At 37.0% G+C, this 18551-nt stretch overlaps 1 protein-coding gene across 1 annotated transcript in view; it reads right to left on the bottom strand.

Annotated features, from left to right (window-relative positions):
- The window catches only part of LOC107670804 (WD repeat-containing and planar cell polarity effector protein fritz homolog), a 43944-nt gene extending 30472 nt beyond the window's left edge, over nucleotides 1-13472 (bottom strand). The window contains 6 exon segments of the mRNA XM_016463571.1: nucleotides 1157-1216; nucleotides 1582-1652; nucleotides 3849-3899; nucleotides 7142-7186; nucleotides 8227-8309; nucleotides 13412-13472. Of these exon segments, the coding sequence (XP_016319057.1) occupies nucleotides 1157-1216; nucleotides 1582-1652; nucleotides 3849-3899; nucleotides 7142-7186; nucleotides 8227-8287 (288 nt within the window). The 5' untranslated portion in view covers nucleotides 8288-8309; nucleotides 13412-13472.
- Between the last annotated feature and the right edge of the window lie 5079 nt (nucleotides 13473-18551).

Below are 18551 nucleotides of genomic sequence, written 5' to 3' on the forward strand. Positions count from 1 at the left end.
AAATTACATTCAAAGTAACTGTTCACACAGACAAATGAACATTGCTTCATATTCTGCCAAGACTTACTTTCTTCTGTGGAACACGAAAGAAGATATTTTAAAGGAAGTTTCAGTTGTTTGGATCAACATACAACATGATATGAAAGTCAAAAATTTCAAGCTCCAAATCAAAATACTGATCAACACATGCACACAAGACTATATCAAATATGGTGACACAAACTTCAAACATCAATGAAGAACCAATAATTGGTGCATTAGAAGTTTGGACACCATATTTGATGTAGTATTTCAAATAATACTGTAACGGCTCTAATTACTCATTTTATCTCCAGAAAAAAAATTAAGGCAAAAATAGAGGGGAAATTATGCCATTAAAAATATTTGAAATATCAAATATTCCCAAATTGTTTTCACATCAGTTTGGAGATTCAATTTGAAAATATAATTATGATTACAATTTTAAACTGTGATTAACTATAGAAATCCACAACTAATTATAAACAATCTACAGCACTATTTTTAAGTCACCTCAATGTCTTCACTTTTTAGGGCTAGAAGTTTTGGGTCCCGGTAACTTTCCATAATACGGACAAAAACAGCTGAAATATATCTTCTGTTGTGTTCCACAGAAGAAATTAAGTCAAACAGGTTTGGAATGACATGAAAGTAAATGATGGCAAATTTTAAATTTTTAGGTGAAATATCCCTTTAAAAAATGCTGGCTTATAACATTTTGACTGAAATAAGGGGGAATTTTATCTTTATATCATGTCAACAGGCGATAAAGGTCACAGCTTCCAATCAGACTCTGCTGCTGTGCGGGAAAAAACATCTCTGACCACCACCAAAAAAAAAAAAAAAAACTGAACAAGGTTTGGTCTCCCTGACCTTTTAAAACAGCTGAAATCAAGCACTTAGGTGCAGAAAATGTGTGCGCACGTGGTTGAAGAATCCATCCACACTGAACGGAAAACCGCTGAGCTACAGTGATGTTCTTGGGAAGGGAATCTTTTTGATCCCAGAGATAAATTCCCCAAGAGTATCTGACACAAACAGTCTGCATATGCTCATTGCCTGACCTCTGCTACACGAGCCAACTCATGCCAAGAAGGCCTGATGCCTTCTGGGTACTGGTGCATGCTGGGTAAGGTACCTGACAGCACTGTTTGCTTCTCCATCTGACACTCATGACCAGGCATGACTGCAGCAGCTCCTGAGAGAAAGAGAGACAGAGAATGTGTAGTAGGAATGAGTAGATGCCGTCTGAGCGTTTTCAGGGTCAGGTTTAGAAGGATGTTTCCAGTTTCAGATATGAGAGGCAGCAAAAATGAGCCCGAGTCGGACTGAACAAAGCTAGGTTTGTGTGAGAGAGCCAGAGGCAGAGAGAGAGAGCCAGCTCACAGTCCCAATCATCCCACTCAAATATCCCCCACGATGACAGAGAGGTACCCACACAGGTGCTGAGAGAGCGCGAGCGAGCGAACGAGGTCGGGAGATTTTCTCCTTCCTTATGAAAGGAGGGAGAGACAGAGAATGCTCCTATTTGTTAATCGGACTGCAGGAAATGTAAACAAATACCTCTAGTTCCTTTAGGGCATCACGCAGCTTCTCCGGGCGACGGTTACTAAGGAACCATGGGTAACCCCGACCTGAGTGACAGAAAGAGAGGAAGAGGACATGGGTATGAAATGCAACATCATCTGCGGCCAGAAAGAAGCAATAAAAGACAGCCAAAAGAATGTGTTTTTGTGTTTGTGGGTTTTTTTAGGGCTAAGAGGATTGACCCTGAAATACAGCTCCACCTGAGGTCACTCTACAAATGAATCTGAGCTGACAGCTCAAGAGTTAAATCCACTCATTTCAATCCTGTTGATGATTTGGGTACAAACATATGGGACACATACAAACAGGAATGAATAGGAAAATAAGTTGTTAAAATTGTTCAAAAAGTCTCGTCCCATTTGGCTTCAAGTTAAAGGACAGCCCTAACTAATCATTTTCAAATGTCTTTTAAGCTTTATCTTCATTTGACCCTGTCTAAACTATTACAGATTTCTAAAATAATAACAATAATTAATGATAAGGTATATTTAATATTAACATATAGTAAGTAATACAATTGTATGGTGGATTTTTATATTTTAAGACTTAACTAATATTAATAATTCCAATTTTATTAACATTGTTAAAACTTATATTTTGAACATTTTGTACATATTTATATACACTGTAAAATATTTCATTAAATAAGCTAAAAAAAATCCCATTTGGATTCAAGTTTTATTCCAAATTTCAGTCCTTTTTAAAGCAAACTCTGTATTTCTTACATATAAAACTCCAAAATAAACATTTTCCCTGAATCTACAATGAAAAACGTAGATAAAACTTCCTCTTTCTTTTAATGTTTAAAACATTTCTCTATTTTCATTAGCTAAAATATTTACTTTCATGATTTCTCTCGTGTTGTAGACAGAACGGATTTAAAAGCATAATATTAACTAATAGCGCAACAGAGGCTAAATTCAGTGCAACACCGCAGTCTCATTCAATCAGCACTCCCTGAGTTAGCACAGTCACCCGAGGGAAGAACTCAAAGTTACCATAACATATTAAACACATTAAATACGGCACTCCAAAATGCCTCGTTCCGCTCACAAAGCCCCCCAAATTTCCGCTTAGATCTCAGTCCCTGTTTCCCTCTGGAGCAAACCAGCGAAGGGAAAATAAAGAGAGAAAGAAACGTTAATAGAATTCTCGGCTGAGTTCAATCTGTGAGTATGCGTCTGCATTTATGCATTAATACGTTCATCCGGGACAGGGACCCACGGAAATGGAGGAGGTCTGTTATTTGTTTTCCTAAAGATTCTGCAATCAAATCCAATCAGTTTTTTTATTATTATTTCTACACCATTAAGAAACATCTCCTGCCTTTTAGGAGTAAGAGGATGCAGAAATAAATGAATGCAAATGAATGAGAGAGGGTGGGAGGCGAGCAGGACGGGGGCGAGAGGGGCACGGGTCTGTGTCTCCTGATAAGGGTGTTTGTGTTTCTCTCGAGGGCGACGGGAGTTACCCCACCAGCAGGGTGAGCGGGTAGGAGGTAACTGGGCATTACAGTGGGAAGACACTGGCCATGCTGGCAATGAACATCTGACAACATCATAACTCAACTGAAAAAGAGAGTCAGTCCTATAATAATCTACATTAAAAGGGGCAGAATGAAGCTGCACATGTCTTAAAACAAATACAAAAACTAAAAAGCAATGAAAAACGCTGTAATTGTTCAATGGTTAAATGTGAAGCCAGAGAAAATGTCTGGTCAAAACATTTGACATCAAAAAAACTTTTACATACCATGGTAACATCACCGTATTCTTCATAGTACTTTGGAGATCCATGGTACATGGATATACAGCAGTTATCATTCAGTACAACACTGTACCATGGCATCAACCAAACACTTTTTGTAAGGGACGGCTGTTGAAGACCTTAATGAGGTCTGAAGAATTGCTATAAATATACATTTCCTGCGCAACCGCTTGATAAATCACCATCACATTTTCCATCATCGTGACTTGCAGCCTTATGCAGTGTTTTTCATTCTATTCTTATTCATTAATGTTGCGTCAGACTCATGAGGGTTAAAGAAGTGGAGGGAAAATGGAGTGATGTTTAATATTTGTCAGATTTGCACTAATGGGGCACTTCATTTCCCAGGCATCTGAAGCACAATTTAAATTAGGAATCGGATGAGTGTTGCTTCAGTAACATGCAAACCAATGTTCTTAAATAATGAGCTAATATGATCATTGACACGAAGGTTAATTGTTTGACGGATTACTTACTGTCTGCAAACTGCTGTTTCTCATTGTAGTAATGCTGATCTGTAGAAGAGGCTGCACAAAGAAGAAAAAAAACAAATTTTTATGATATTTTATTCTTTAGAAAGGATGCAAAAGTGAGTTGCATGTGCATATGTAGATGTTTTGTCTCTGGGGCGAAAGTAAACTCAATTAAAACATACTTTTCACATGCTAACCTGCTTAATTTATCCACACTAACAATATTCAACAACGAATACATCACAGAAGCACAGAAATTAATGAACTCATTTCCACCACAGTGGAAATATATAAATAGTATAGATATTTTTGTAATAAAATGCAGACTCCTTTACCCTACTAATGCTAATTTTTATAGTTGAGACAATAAATTTCACAATTAAATAAATAACACTTTTTGCATAATTTGACAAAATAACACCTTTACTGGAAACAACACACAATTAAAGTGGCTCCTTATTGCTCTCAACTGACACTTCTGTCTGCTTGGCAATCAAGTACACTCATTTTTAATAAAACTTTAGTGGAAGAACTGTCTGTTTTAATGAAAATTACATCTTAATTGCAGGACAGTTGTAAAATCTTTCAAACAAAATTCGGGATAAAGCATTTTCACACAATGATATTAAAATGGTTTGTGTGTATTTATTTTATATATTTTTTTGATTATTTCAGTGTTTAACATGTAATAGTATATTTTACTATGAATTTTCGTTAAGATTGAAAGTCTGTCTCTGGGTTAGGTTAAAACTATAACATCTGTAAATAAAAACAAAAAAAGTAGCAAAACAAAGGAATGGTAAGACATTTCAGAAAATGTTTTAATGTAACAAAAAAAAAAAATCAATCCCTGGCATGTAAAAGTGCCCATAGTTTAAGCAACACCCATGTGTGTGTAAACACACCCTCAAGTGTTTTTCTCAGCATATGGTCACTCAGTTGTCATCACGCCCCAATGTGTGTGTTTGTCAGAAAGAGAAAAACAGTGACTCATACAGTGAGAGGGACAGGTATGCCGACAGACGGAAATGACTGAGGGCAAGACCAAACTCCTGCTTTGTCAGCACGCTCTCTCTCCACTGTGCTATAGTACCATACCTTAAGCCCCATCTCACCCCAGAGTCCCAGATCTCCAGCCCTCTGCGGCCCAGCCAGATGACCCCCTTCCCTGCCTTGCTCTACAGGAGCCCTAGACCTGCTGCACAGCTCCAGGATTACTGCTGCTAATCAGATAAGGGCCATTCCGCCCCTGCCTGCCCCAGACACACACATCTGCTATGGGATAGAGGGGTGGAAAGAGCCCCCCTTTCCTCATAGAAGCATGGGTCTCCTTCGCCCTCTGCTGGAGGCCATGAGAAACAGCAGGTACCGCAATCGTACAAACTCAGTTTCTGGAAATAATAAATTTTATTGTGCGGGTCTATAATGTATAAACTATGCACTACAGCTTAGTCATAAATCATAAATCAATTGTTATAATGTAATGATTTCATTACAATCATGAACACACACTTAAATAAATAAAATTATTTTTTATTAATGGTTGTATGCTGTTTTTACAGATTTAACATTAAGACTTTGATCTCTGTTATTAATAAACAGTAGGTATGAGAAATAAACTAACACTGCATTATTGCGTTCCCTCAATTCTTGATTCTTCAAATCAATGAGACTTTAACCATCTGAAGGTCTTTATAACATCAAAGCATTTGTGTTTTCTCAGACAGATAATAAGAGTTTTTGATAGATAAAACAACAGAACAAACAAAACCTTTTAAGTCTCAAGTTTGAAGCATTAAAAATGAATAACATCATTTTGTTATTGTTTAAATCAATAAGCTTTTCACGATTCAGAGCCGGCTGTGTCCTCTCATGAGGGGTCTGGATTAATTAAATAAATATTAAATATTTAATCTGCGACATGTTAAAAAACTTCATCAAGAAACCTGGTGGCACTTCATTTGCCCAGAAGCATTTAGAGAACATCTGTAACAGTGATCAGCAGGCAGACACGTGACTGCAGGCTTTTGCTAAGCTTATTTTAGGGGCAAATATTAAAAATTAAAATATTAAAGTATAGCTGATAATATTGCATGCTTTTTGGTAGCTGAAAGTATAATTAAATCAAATACTCAATTAAAAAAAACTAAAGGGGGATTAAAAGGGGGCGGGGAGATTTGTAGAACTTTGTGAATGATGGGTGTTACAATTCTGTTGAGCTTTGTGAGCGAAGATTCAATGTGTGTCTGGTGTTGAGTAACAATCACAGGAGTAAAAAACACTGAAGTAGGGGTGGGCGATCTACCAAAAATATCATTATTTTAGTTATAACACACAATCATGATCCACATCTTCCCAGTTTTGAGATATACAGGAATATCTAGGAACAAGCCTATGACTTATCTATTTGCACAAAAAAAAAAAAAAAAACGGTATTGCATCAAACAATCTGTTGTCAAAAGGGTCTTTAAAGCCTGAGTTTAAACTAACTAATATATACATTGATCCTTATTAAAGTTATAAAGTGATTCAGTCAAGAGCAATGAGTGATTTTTTCTGCCTTTTTTGTTTGATTAGCATTAATGACACAGACAGCAGTAGGTTTATTAGGCTGCTGTCTCTTTAAGACTGAATGCATAGATCTAATATACTGACACACGTCTGATTTCCTTCCAAGCTGTTTATGTTCACTTAAAACATAACTGACTGTCTTTACGTAAATACTTGCCAAGACAGACATTTTGTCATATTTTTTGTGAATATTTGACCGTTTATGAGCACACCTGAACCCCCAAGCATACAATGCTCATCAGCTCACATTGAATTGTTTTCAAATACGTCACCATGCATGAAAGACACATTATAGGGACATGTGATATAAATTGGCCAGTCAGTTATCTAGTAGGCAGTTATTGCTATAGTTTTATCATTTTTACGAAAATGTAAAAGATCACGATCTCTACGATTCATTTGAAAAGCAGATCGTCAATGTCTTTAAGATCGATCACAATATAAAATTGTCAGATTGCCCACCCCTACTGAAGTGTCATTTAGTGAATTTTAATTAGGATTCAAGAGACATTTATGCAGAAATACTGTGATTCAGACATGAAGACTGAAGTATACGTTATTTTTTCTTCTTTCCTCATTTTCATTCCTGTCAAAAATTAAATATGCCACTACCCTGACTAAGGTAGTGAAAATTAAAAATGAAAAAAAAAGTTATGATCAAACTTTAGAAATAAGAAATGTGAATAATTTAATGATGTATTTAATAAAGACAAGGTGATGCATACCTGGTTCTCCTTTTTCATAGAGCTGGTATGTGCCAATATCTGCATCCGTGAAAAGGGAAATAAAAAGGAGGAAGGGGATTCATCTAAATACAAAATAAAACACTGAGTTTGTTAGCAAAAACAACTACTGTCTAATACAAAATATAGTGAGGAGTTTTGCACTTTTGGCTGCAATAGATGAAATGTCCTTTAAGCAATGTCAAAGAAAACTGGATTTCTAAGAGAGCTGTGAGCACCTGGAATGTTTTACTTTGCATTAGATTTACAGTTGGACTCTTCATGGACTTTGTACCTCTGACATGGTATAACAAATAAACATGGACTACACTATTTCCATCCACACATACATCTATGTTGATGCATCATTTTTAAAGTTTTTATTCATTTCATTCCCTCTCTCGCTCTGTCACTCAATATACGGGTCAGGAGGGCTGGCTACAGGCGATAGAGCTGCAATCACATACAAATACTCGCACACGTATTGCACAACACAATAAAACGCATGTACAAAAAACATGCATGCATATAATCCACGACAACATGTTATCACAGGATTTTCCAAATAACTGATAACTGGCCTCGTCTGTGAGAAAAAGAAAATAAATTTTGCACTTACAGTACATCAGAACGGCCAAGAAGAAAAATCAAAGGGTGAAGAAAAAACAAACGTGCAAAAAAGGTTACAAAAAGAGCAGAGGATGTGAGGATTTTAACAATAAAGAACAATTAAAGAACAAAAAGAATGGCACAACAAATTGAAATGTTGTGTTATGAAGTATTTATCACAAACTGCTTCTTAAAAGCTATAATTAAGAGTGCCATAAATTTAATTATAGGCCACAGAACGTCTCTAGTAAAACGACTAACCGCCCTGGTGTAATAATAACCACCATAAGTGTGTGACACAACAGTTTAACCGGCTCTGAAATAACTAATATTCGTTATTACACAAGACAAAGTCAGACAGAGGCATATTGGTGCATTTAATGAGAAGAAAAGAAGACAGGAAAGGGAAGATAGCAGGAATACACATACAAGAGGCAACCAAATGTGTGAAAGAGAGACTTTTGGTGTGTTTTAATTACCTGGGACTTGCAGGCTGTTCCTGAAGGACCACAAGTGCAGCTCCGCCAGGCAGAACGACATCTGATCAAACTCAAACAGGAGTCTGTCCAAACAGGGAGAGAGCCAGTGAGAAAGAGGAAGGGCAGACAAAACAATAGAGGAGATATGCAACAAGAGCCCTGCACTGTGTCTTTCATATCACCACAGAGACCTCAGAGAGCTGCAGAGATAGGGAGGATTGTTTTCAGACTGTAACTAGTTTTTGGCACCTTTGGTCCACACTAAAAAAGAGGAACGATTTGAGTTTATACACATGCAAAAAACACATCAACTTAAATGAAATGGAAAAAGGATGAATCCTCTACACATCTCAAGGGTGCTTACTGACACAACATGCTGGCACACACACCAGACTGTGACACCACTCACACACTCTCTGTTTTCTTCAAACACACACACTCGCTCCTGCTGTGTGTCTGGGTTTGAGCCAGAGCTCTGTGCCAGGTGTCAGCACAGTGTGGAACACCTCTGCACGTCTCAACAAGGTGAACACACCTCTGTCTCCTCCACACACACACACACACTGTGACAACTCCCTGGACTAGTGGGCTACAACAAACTCTTTGTTTCTCAGACAGATGGCATTCAAAAAGAACTGTATATTCATTCCAGTCAGCTACAGATGATATGAAATGAGAAATGACATGTCTAAAAAACAAACAAAAAACAAACAAACTATTGGCTGTCACTTATGGTGCATACTATTAACTTTAATAAATTAATACTAAATTAAAATAACATTTATGCATTTGGCAATTTCATCTTAGGATGCACAATATATTGATACAACATTGGTTATCAGCTGACTTTAAGATTTTTTTTTGTGTGTGTGTATTGCTTTGGTTATTTAATTGTGCACTCTCATTTCCTCTATTGTTTTACATTTATATTACCTTTGCTCTCTTAAAATTAATCTTTAAAAAACTAATAATTTCATAACACCGTTGCATGTAATCTTTAGCAAATCTCCTAATAATCATTTTTTATATTGTAGAATATAAATGCTGTGATGCCTAAATTTAGCATTTATATTTTGAATTTATTTAGACAAAGATGTATAGAAATTTCACCCTTCAGTTGCTGGTCCCCATTGACTTCCATAGTATGGAAATAATTAAAAAAACACTATGCAAGTCAATGTGGACCAACTGAAGGTGAACTATGCCTTTAATATAGACCTTTTACCAGTGAAATTAATATAATCAAAAATTGTAACATTGGTACATTCAAACTTCATCCAAAGTAAAAAAATAAATAAAAAAAAAAGTAGTCTAAATTAGCTTTTAAGCTAATAATGAACTTTTTAGTTGATGAAAAATGCTGAGACATGTGAGGATGGGGATTCTACAGCAGTTTAAATCCTAAAAGTTAACTGTTAGTACTGAATTAAAGGCAATAATTTAGCTAGGTACAGTACAAAAAGTATATAACAAAGTGGCATGAGATATCACAAATGTTAATTCAATTATTTCTCGTTATATCAAAAAGTAAACACATTCAGCAGTCAGTGATAGAGAATCACAATGAGATTGGGGCATGTCGCAGGCCGGACACAAACCTGCAATACCCATATGAGCACCGTAGTACATGGCTTATGGCACAGCTTCAGCAGAAACATGGAGTTTGACTAAAACCGAACATCTTTCAAATATTCTTGGTCCAGACATCTATCCATCCATGTGACCTGTTTGGATGGCTACAGGTTGCAGAAAAAATTAAATCTAATGTCATATTGAAGGAAGAGCAGCATCTCGGCTTTCTGTCTGTGTCACAGGGTTAGCGCTGAGCATGCCAAGTCTTATCTCGAGGCCTGGGCTAACAGAGGGGGAGAGGGAGAGGGAGAAAGAGAAAGAGAGAGGGGCAAAAAATTCTGCCACTTTCCTAAATAAATAAATAAATACAATTTACCACAAACATAAAATAACACTAAACCAAAAAAAAAAGTGTTGGGAAAACGCTGTCCCCAGCACAGCCTCTTAACAAGTTTACTGACATAAGAGGATTCTTTCATCTTCTCGCTAGCTTTTAGAGCGAGTCAGCTCTTTCTCTCTCTCCCGACAGAAACCCAATTTCTCCACAGAGGGAAGAAGCTTCAATTCACACTTTGAGATGGACAGTCAGGCGGAAGGCTCATTTTTGATGACCCTGTCTCAAAACGGCCACGATAAGCTAGAAAATGAGACAGAATTGCATCTTTATTTTTGACATCAGGGTGACGCAAGGCTGCGCTTCACAACACAGGCCGGAGAAGCACTTGGAGTGAAACAAAAAGAGACAATTGGTCTCATTGTTCCACCCAAATTAAGACATGAGAATGACCTGAATGGCAAATTAGCGAAACTGCTTATCAAAACACAGCGCACACTCCCTTCCTGGCACTCATGGAGACACAGCGCTCCCTGCGCGCTCGTTCACAGAGTCAGTGGGCATGTCCCAGAATGCCGTGCTGCAGATGCCACAGTATTGTGAACACAGCAGCGCCGGCTGGCCGTAGCAAGCTGTTAAAGTGACCGCACATTTGCATGCGTTAATGGGCTTTTATTGTGCTGTGCGCGAGCAAATTAAGAAGCAGTATTTACTGATCTGGGGAAGAACAAAAGAGAGGTCAGCCAGTGGGACAAACACAACCCCTCTATCCCACACACTGAAGCACAGCTTTGAGTTTTTCAACGTTGAGTGTTTTTGAAATGGCTTTTCGATAAATTGTGATTGATTGTTTAATTGGCTGTCTGAGAGTTCCTAGTAATTGTTTCACTGCTTTGTTTCAGGTGTGTGTATGCAGAGAATAGCTATGTTTCCATCCAAAGTTGCGAATATAGTTATGCACAAAACTGGAATATCGCATAAAACATTTGCAAATAAGCACCGTTTCCATCCAACCAGTCAAAGAGAACGTCACTTCCTGATAAACTGGCACTAAATATCACTAAGAAAAGTAGGAGAAGCCACTGAGTATATATAATAATAATAAATTATTTGTGCATCAGAACGAGCAGACGAAACACAATAAATGCGGTCATTGCTTTCGGAGCTGGATGCCTGCTGTTTGGGAATGCTGTTGTGTTCCGGGAGGCAATTATCCAGAAATACTTTGATGACAGACTTTGCTCAGGCATCTCAGAATGACCATAACTATATTTGAGATGCTGTGCAACAAGATTGGTCTAATGGTTAGTCAAGTTATGCAAAGTCACATGACTTTTTTGATGCGCATGGCAGAATTTATTCGGTAAATGTGTTTCCATCTTCAATTATCTGCATTAACTCTTTTTCGTAAAAACTTTGCGAATTAAGATTTTTTCCCCCTGAAATTTGACGTTTCCATTACTTGTTTCTGATACGATACTTCAAAATGTGCATAAAAACAGGGTGATGGAAACATAGCTGATGTTAATAGTTTGTGAAGAAAGGGACCGTTTTTGTGACACCACATGAGATTAAATCCGCATTTGTAATTCTGGTTCTCTTTTTTTTTTTTCCACGCTGAGTAGATCTCATTGAGATCGGCCAGCATTATGGAAAGAGAGAAAAGTGTAAATGTTCTTTTTTTTTTTATGTGTGAAAAACACTTGAGTATTCCTTTGAGAAATCTGACAAGTGCATCATCTGGCTGTGACAGGCCTTTTCAGTGTCTATGGTGTGAATGTGAGGCAGAGGCAACCTGTTTATGAATAATCCAAAAATAAATAGTCTATTTTCTTTTCTTTGGGCAGCATCACAAGACCTCCAGAAAAACTGCGTGCAGGTCTCCTCCAGTGTTTGAACTTAGACCTAAAATCTAGCTTGTCCAAAAGTGTGCCCATAAAAGGCCTGTAAAGATAGACATCATAATATCATTGAACGTATTACATGTAGCAAGATGTTAATAGTTTGTGAAGAAAGGGACCGTTTTTGTGACACCACATGAGATTAAATCCGCATTTGTAATTCTGGTTCTCTTTTTTTTTTTTCCACGCTGAGTAGATCTCATTGAGATCGGCCAGCATTATGGAAAGAGAGAAAAGTGTAAATGTTCTTTTTTTTTTTATGTGTGAAAAACACTTGAGTATTCCTTTGAGAAATCTGACAAGTGCATCATCTGGCTGTGACAGGCCTTTTCAGTGTCTATGGTGTGAATGTGAGGCAGAGGCAACCTGTTTATGAATAATCCAAAAATAAATAGTCTATTTTCTTTTCTTTGGGCAGCATCACAAGACCTCCAGAAAAACTGCGTGCAGGTCTCCTCCAGTGTTTGAACTTAGACCTAAAATCTAGCTTGTCCAAAAGTGTGCCCATAAAAGGCCTGTAAAGATAGACATCATAATATCATTGAACGTATTACATGTAGCAAAAATAAATTAGTAGAGTATTAGTAGAAGTATTTGAATTAAGTTTGGCTAAAACTGCTGACAATTCTCAGCTTGGTTATTTGACAACATCAACAAGGATGTTCTGTTCAGTATTTCATTATTTAAAATAATAATAATAATAATTAGTACTGTCAAACGATTAATCACGATTAATTGCATCCAAAATAAACGTTTTTGTTTACATAACATATATGAGTGTACTGTTTATATTTACTATGTATATATAAATACACACACATGCATGTATACATTTAAGAAAAAAGTGTTATGTTTATATATAAAAAATATTTATATATATAATATCAATTATATGAATATAAATATATACATGTAAATACATGTAAATATTTTTCTCTATATATATATACTGTATGTGTATGTATTTATACATACATAATAAATATACACAGTACACACATATATTATGTGAACAAAAACTTTTATTTTGGATGCAATTAATCGCGATTAATCATTTGACAGCACTAATAATAATAATAATAATACATTTTAATCAATTTTGATAATGACGTTGTGCCATGCATCTGACTTCTTCACTCTTGAATGAACTATCAACAGCAATTTCCATTTTTAACATACTACAACATATTGTAACTCATGCAAATGAACACACACTGGTCCCAAGCAATCAAATGTTTAGGATAATTTCATATTTAGTAAACTTCCACAAGAGAGATTCAAGTCTGTAGCTGTTCCTACACATGAAAACATACAGGAACCACACTGAGCAGCTGTCAAACTACTTCTAATCCTGATCCTGGAGCCAAATGTTCCCTACCTCCTCTAGCTGTATCTGCCCCTCAGGTGGACGTCTCCAACAGCCAGTCTAAACACTGGGCTGAGCAGAGGAACACAGTCAGTCTACCTGAGATCTGTTCAAAGGAAACAGAAAGACAGCAGTTGAGACTTTCACCACAGTCAATCAGCCAAACCAACCAAACGTGCATCACTATAAAATGAGTTATTATGATGTATAAAGGGTTATTTCTATAAAGATCTGCCCTATTACTACTTTTTATTGTGCTATGAGAGTGACAGTAAAGCCATTGATATTAAAGAAATAGTTCACAGTGTGATCCGATAGGGAACTGGATTGAATTGGGACAGCAATTACAAACTTTGGGTTAAAATCCATCATTGACCAACTCCAAATGAGGTTTCATTCATCCGAAACCAGTCCCAATGTGTCTTGGGTATATATATTCACTTGGGTTTTAATATGGTCAAGTGCGATAAAATCACTGAAAATGCATGTTAATGCCAGGTATTAAGGAAGCCTATGAAAGTTTGCCGTAAGTCTCTAAATTACACATTAGATTTGTCAAAGCAGGTCAACATTAAAGTCAAACAGTACTGAGAATGTTTTACAACAAGGACAGGGAGCATCTGACCCTCCGGTCCTGCTCAGATTTAAAAGGCAACATAATTAAATCCCTGGGAAAACGAATCTTTATCAAAGTCTTATCGGTGCTCTCTCCCACACACACGTATTCACATTAATATTCAACCTGAGCAAAAGATGAGTCCATCAGGCAATCTTTCTGTTTGCCCAGTGGTCGACCCCAAAGAGACGTTGTTCCTCTTTTCGCTTATTTAATCAGGCCCAGATTAAATTTATCATTCCTCATTTATGGCACTCTCGCTTTAACTGTACCTTTTGCCCTTCATAGTCAATTATCATCCACACCGCCAGCCTATGATTTATTTAATGCAATCAAGCAACTCTACATTTTTTTATTCTGTTTCATTTGACTTTTTTCAAAGCAACAGGACCTTAGCGACGTACGAGAACACAGGGCAAATTGAATAATAAAAAATGTCAGAAGAAATTAAAAAGGTCAGGCCAGTGAATTCACGTGCAGAGCACAGATAACCACCGCAGAGTTTAGCTGACTGCAGCAGAAAGACGGAACGAAAATCATCAGCAAGTGATTGACCCCTGGTGACCCCGCGCACCTATCCAGGGTCATAACGGAGAGTGGAGAGACATGCACCTGCTGATTTCAGGAGATGAGTGAGGGAAAAGCAGACATGTCCTCTCTTGACTTTCCCTCTCTCTCTCTTATTTCAGAACTCTCTTCAGTCAGACACAAGTAAAAGTGTCCCATCTAACCTGGACTGACAGCTGAAATTACAGACAACGGAAACTGCCACAGGTGAAGAACTGCAGCCCCCCAAACACCCCTCAAAAAGGCATTTTAATTTCACCTTAGCCCTTCACCTCTCACTCTTCCCCTTTTAGAAAATCATAACAACCTTTTCCTGACATTTGCTGTGATTTTAGTACACATTATTAGGTTTCACACACCACATGCATAGACAGCAGGCTACTGTTGAGCAAAATACCGATAATATATAAATAATATTCAATATATGTATAGAACCGTAATATAATACTGTATACTTTTTTGTGTGTTGACTCCGTTTCAGCATTACCACCTCTGTTTTTCCTTTCTCTCTCTCCTCTGTATCTCAAGCTGAAGTTACTGATGTGAAAATATAAAAAAGTACAACCAAAAGAAAACAGAGAAGGCAGCAGCTCTAATCAGAGTCCTCTAGGGCACAGCCTGGCCACGGCCATCAGCATTAACATTAAAGAGACACAAAACAATGGAAAACACTTTGGGAGAGAGAAATGCAAAGGGCAATGGGGAAGTCAAACATACAAGTAGATGTGCTGACAAAATGGTGTCACAGATTACAGAAGGGCATGATGGGATACTGGAGGATGCCCAGGAGTGCTGTAGGGAGAGTGATAAGACAGGGGAATGAAGATGATGTGGAGAGAGAGAGAGGAAGTGATCTCCATAAGAGTGATAATTAGCCCAATAAACAGAAGAGGAGATAGAAAAAGCAAAAGGGTGGGAGTAAAGTCCATCATAACATTCAAAAGACAGTCTGACTGGAACGATAAACTGCAGAATCTTGCTAAACAAGCTTTTGTTTCACATGGTTTCTTGTTGGTCATATATGGTTACAGGCTGTTCTAGATAGTCAATCAGTTTCACTATGAGCAGCTGGGACCAAGTACTGTTGGACAGATATTTTTGGCCTAGATGGTTAGGACTGGTAAACCAACTCAGACCACAAAAAAAAAAAACCCTGCTTCATGGTCAAAGCAACAGCTTGACCATGTTAAATTAGTAAGAGCTGGGTCAGTTCTGTTATGCAGTACATTTTTATGTAATGGCAAAGCTAATTACTCCAGTCTTCAGTGTCACATGATCCTTCAGAAATCATTCTAATATGCTGATTTGCTGCTCAAGAAACATTTCTTGTTATTATCAATGTTGAAAACAGTTTTATATTTTTGCAGAAACCATAATACAGCATCTTTTTGAAATAGAAAACTTTTGTAACATTATGTTTTACAGTCACCTCTGATCAATTTAATGCACCCTTGGTAAATAAAAGTATTCATTTCTTTCAAAATAAAAAATCTGACCCCAAACTTTTGACGGGTAGTGTAATTTTTCAATAATTTTACTAGTAATTTTTCTAGGCTGCACAAACGTAATCATAGCTAAATCAGAACAAAAATATTTCTTTATTATTTTTTTATTTAAAAATTCACTTTTCTTCTGGCAAGTTTTTATTATTTTTGTGACATTTTGGTAAGTTAGTAAGTGGTATTTTAGTAAGTAGTTTGTGGTATTAGTTGTTTTTTCTCACTCTAAAACGTTCTATCCTGTCCAATAAAATGACAGAAATCAACATTAATCAACATTTCCAAAGATGGTACAATTCTGGCATCTGGCTCATTTTCTTGCCATCATGAATATAACCAAGCTATAATTAATAAAGTTTAATTACTTGATCTTGACCACAGCATATTTTGAAAGTCTGCTATAGAAATACTTGCTTAAATTTACATTTCAAAAAGTACCGCATAACGGGAAAGACCCAGCTGGCTTTCTAAGCAGGGATATTTTAGACATTTCCACTAAAAAGACCTCAGCTCAAAAGTCAACACACCAGAAAAACCATATGCAAGCAGAGAAAAGAACTGAATTAGTCTATATATTCCCATCTGTCTGCTTTCAGCGGTTGAAATACCATAGCTTCATACAATTTATACTGTATCATATCAGTCCACTCATCTATTTATTTTCTCCACTTTCTGAGGTCCTCATAACAGGAGAGACAAGTCAAGTGTGACAGACAATATGTGGCTACGCTATGTAACATTAAGGTGCCATTGAAGAGACACAAGGACAGAGTGGCGCCATGACACACACACACACACACACACACACACACAGCATGAGTGTGTCAGAGAGGCCTCTATTCACATTCATCAGGCAAATAATAGCGACTGACAGACAAGCAGCTCAAAATGAGGTAAAGCTAATACTATTCATGTGAGAAGACATCTACAGTATGTCTGTGTGTGCGAGCGCGTGTGTAATAGGTGTCAATCAGGGCCGTAAATGAAGTTGGGCAGCTTGAGTGACGTGGCCAGGGGGCAGGTCTGTCTGTCTGTCAAACGAAAGGAGAAAGGAATGAACAAGTGTGAAAAACGAGGAGATCCCGACGGGATGAAAAGGAAGAATCTACTCCAATTGTTGTCAGAGAGATGGAGAGCGAGGCTATTGAGAGTTCAAGAGTTGAGAAGTTCAGATAGAGGGGAAAAAAAGGTTTGAGACAGAGAAGATCGGCACAAACACGTACAGGAGTTGCCAGCTCTCTCAATCTCAAATGGGAGTTAGCAGCATTAACTGCGACTAGCCAAGGATTTACTAGCCTCTCTTCAAGAAGAGGTGGGTTAAAAAGAGGAGGAGAAGTGTAAAGAGGGATGGAGAGAAAGAAAGAGAGAAAGCACATGTCAGCAGGTTTAGATAGACAGTTTCTGATTCTGTGCCATGCTCTTGTAGAGCTGACCGAGCAGCACACACACACACACGTGCAGACACACAATGCCATCGCCACCAGTCATCTTATCTACTCAGTGCTGCATGGTCATTCTTCCACTTCATTCCTCCCTAGCTCTCTCTATCTTTTTCTCTCTCTCCTTCCCTCTTTCACATTCCTAAGAGGTTTTAATGCTATAAACGGCTCCAATTAATTTGACAATATTACTGTTTTTACTCTATATTTAATCAAATAAATGCAGCTTTGGTGAGCATAAGAAAGTTTTGTGTATGTGTGTGTGCGCATTAGTGGTTCATCTGTGCATTAGTGGTAGGGATTCTTTAGTGACTTTTGAGGCAGTTTTTTCTTTTTAAGCATATTGTTATGTCAGTTGTTGTCAACAAGCAACTGTCTTTATACAGTAAGTGAGTCATTGACTCAATGATTTAGCTGATTCATTTAAAAAAACTGATTCATTCAGGAATAAAACTTCCTGCACCCCAATTTCTGCCCTAAATAGTATTTGCAGTTAGTAATCTTTAATACTATTTATGGTGGATGATATGCAAATTGGGATGCAGGGAATGTTTTTAACAGTCAATGCGACATTGAATCATTTATTCAACAGATTTATTCAAAAACACTGATTCATTCTGGAACAAAACACAGCTAACATGTTTTACTTGGCAATGTGCAACAGTTAATTTTCCAGTGCCTTATTTAGGAACTATTTTCTTTGATGAAGTAAAAACATATGATAATATTAAGACTGAACTGTATGTTACTCAAATTAAAAGCTATATTACACTCACATTTGTGCTTCGTTTTATATCAATAGTCACAACAATACAGTGCAGTTTTAAAGTTAGATGACGTTACCATTATATTAGCAATGGTAATTTTGACATACCACTGTAAAACATACTTACAACGAAATTGAGAAAAATACTTTTGATGGAAAAATGTAATATTTAATATCCATTGCATTATTTTCTCTAAATCTGAGCAAAGTCTAGCCAAACCCATCAGTCAAATTGAGAAAATGTGTAGTTACTGCATACAGCAAG

Source organism: Sinocyclocheilus anshuiensis, unplaced genomic scaffold, assembly GCF_001515605.1.
Source record: "Sinocyclocheilus anshuiensis isolate Anshui unplaced genomic scaffold, SAMN03320099.WGS_v1.1 scaffold784, whole genome shotgun sequence".
NCBI lineage: Eukaryota > Metazoa > Chordata > Actinopteri > Cypriniformes > Cyprinidae > Sinocyclocheilus > Sinocyclocheilus anshuiensis.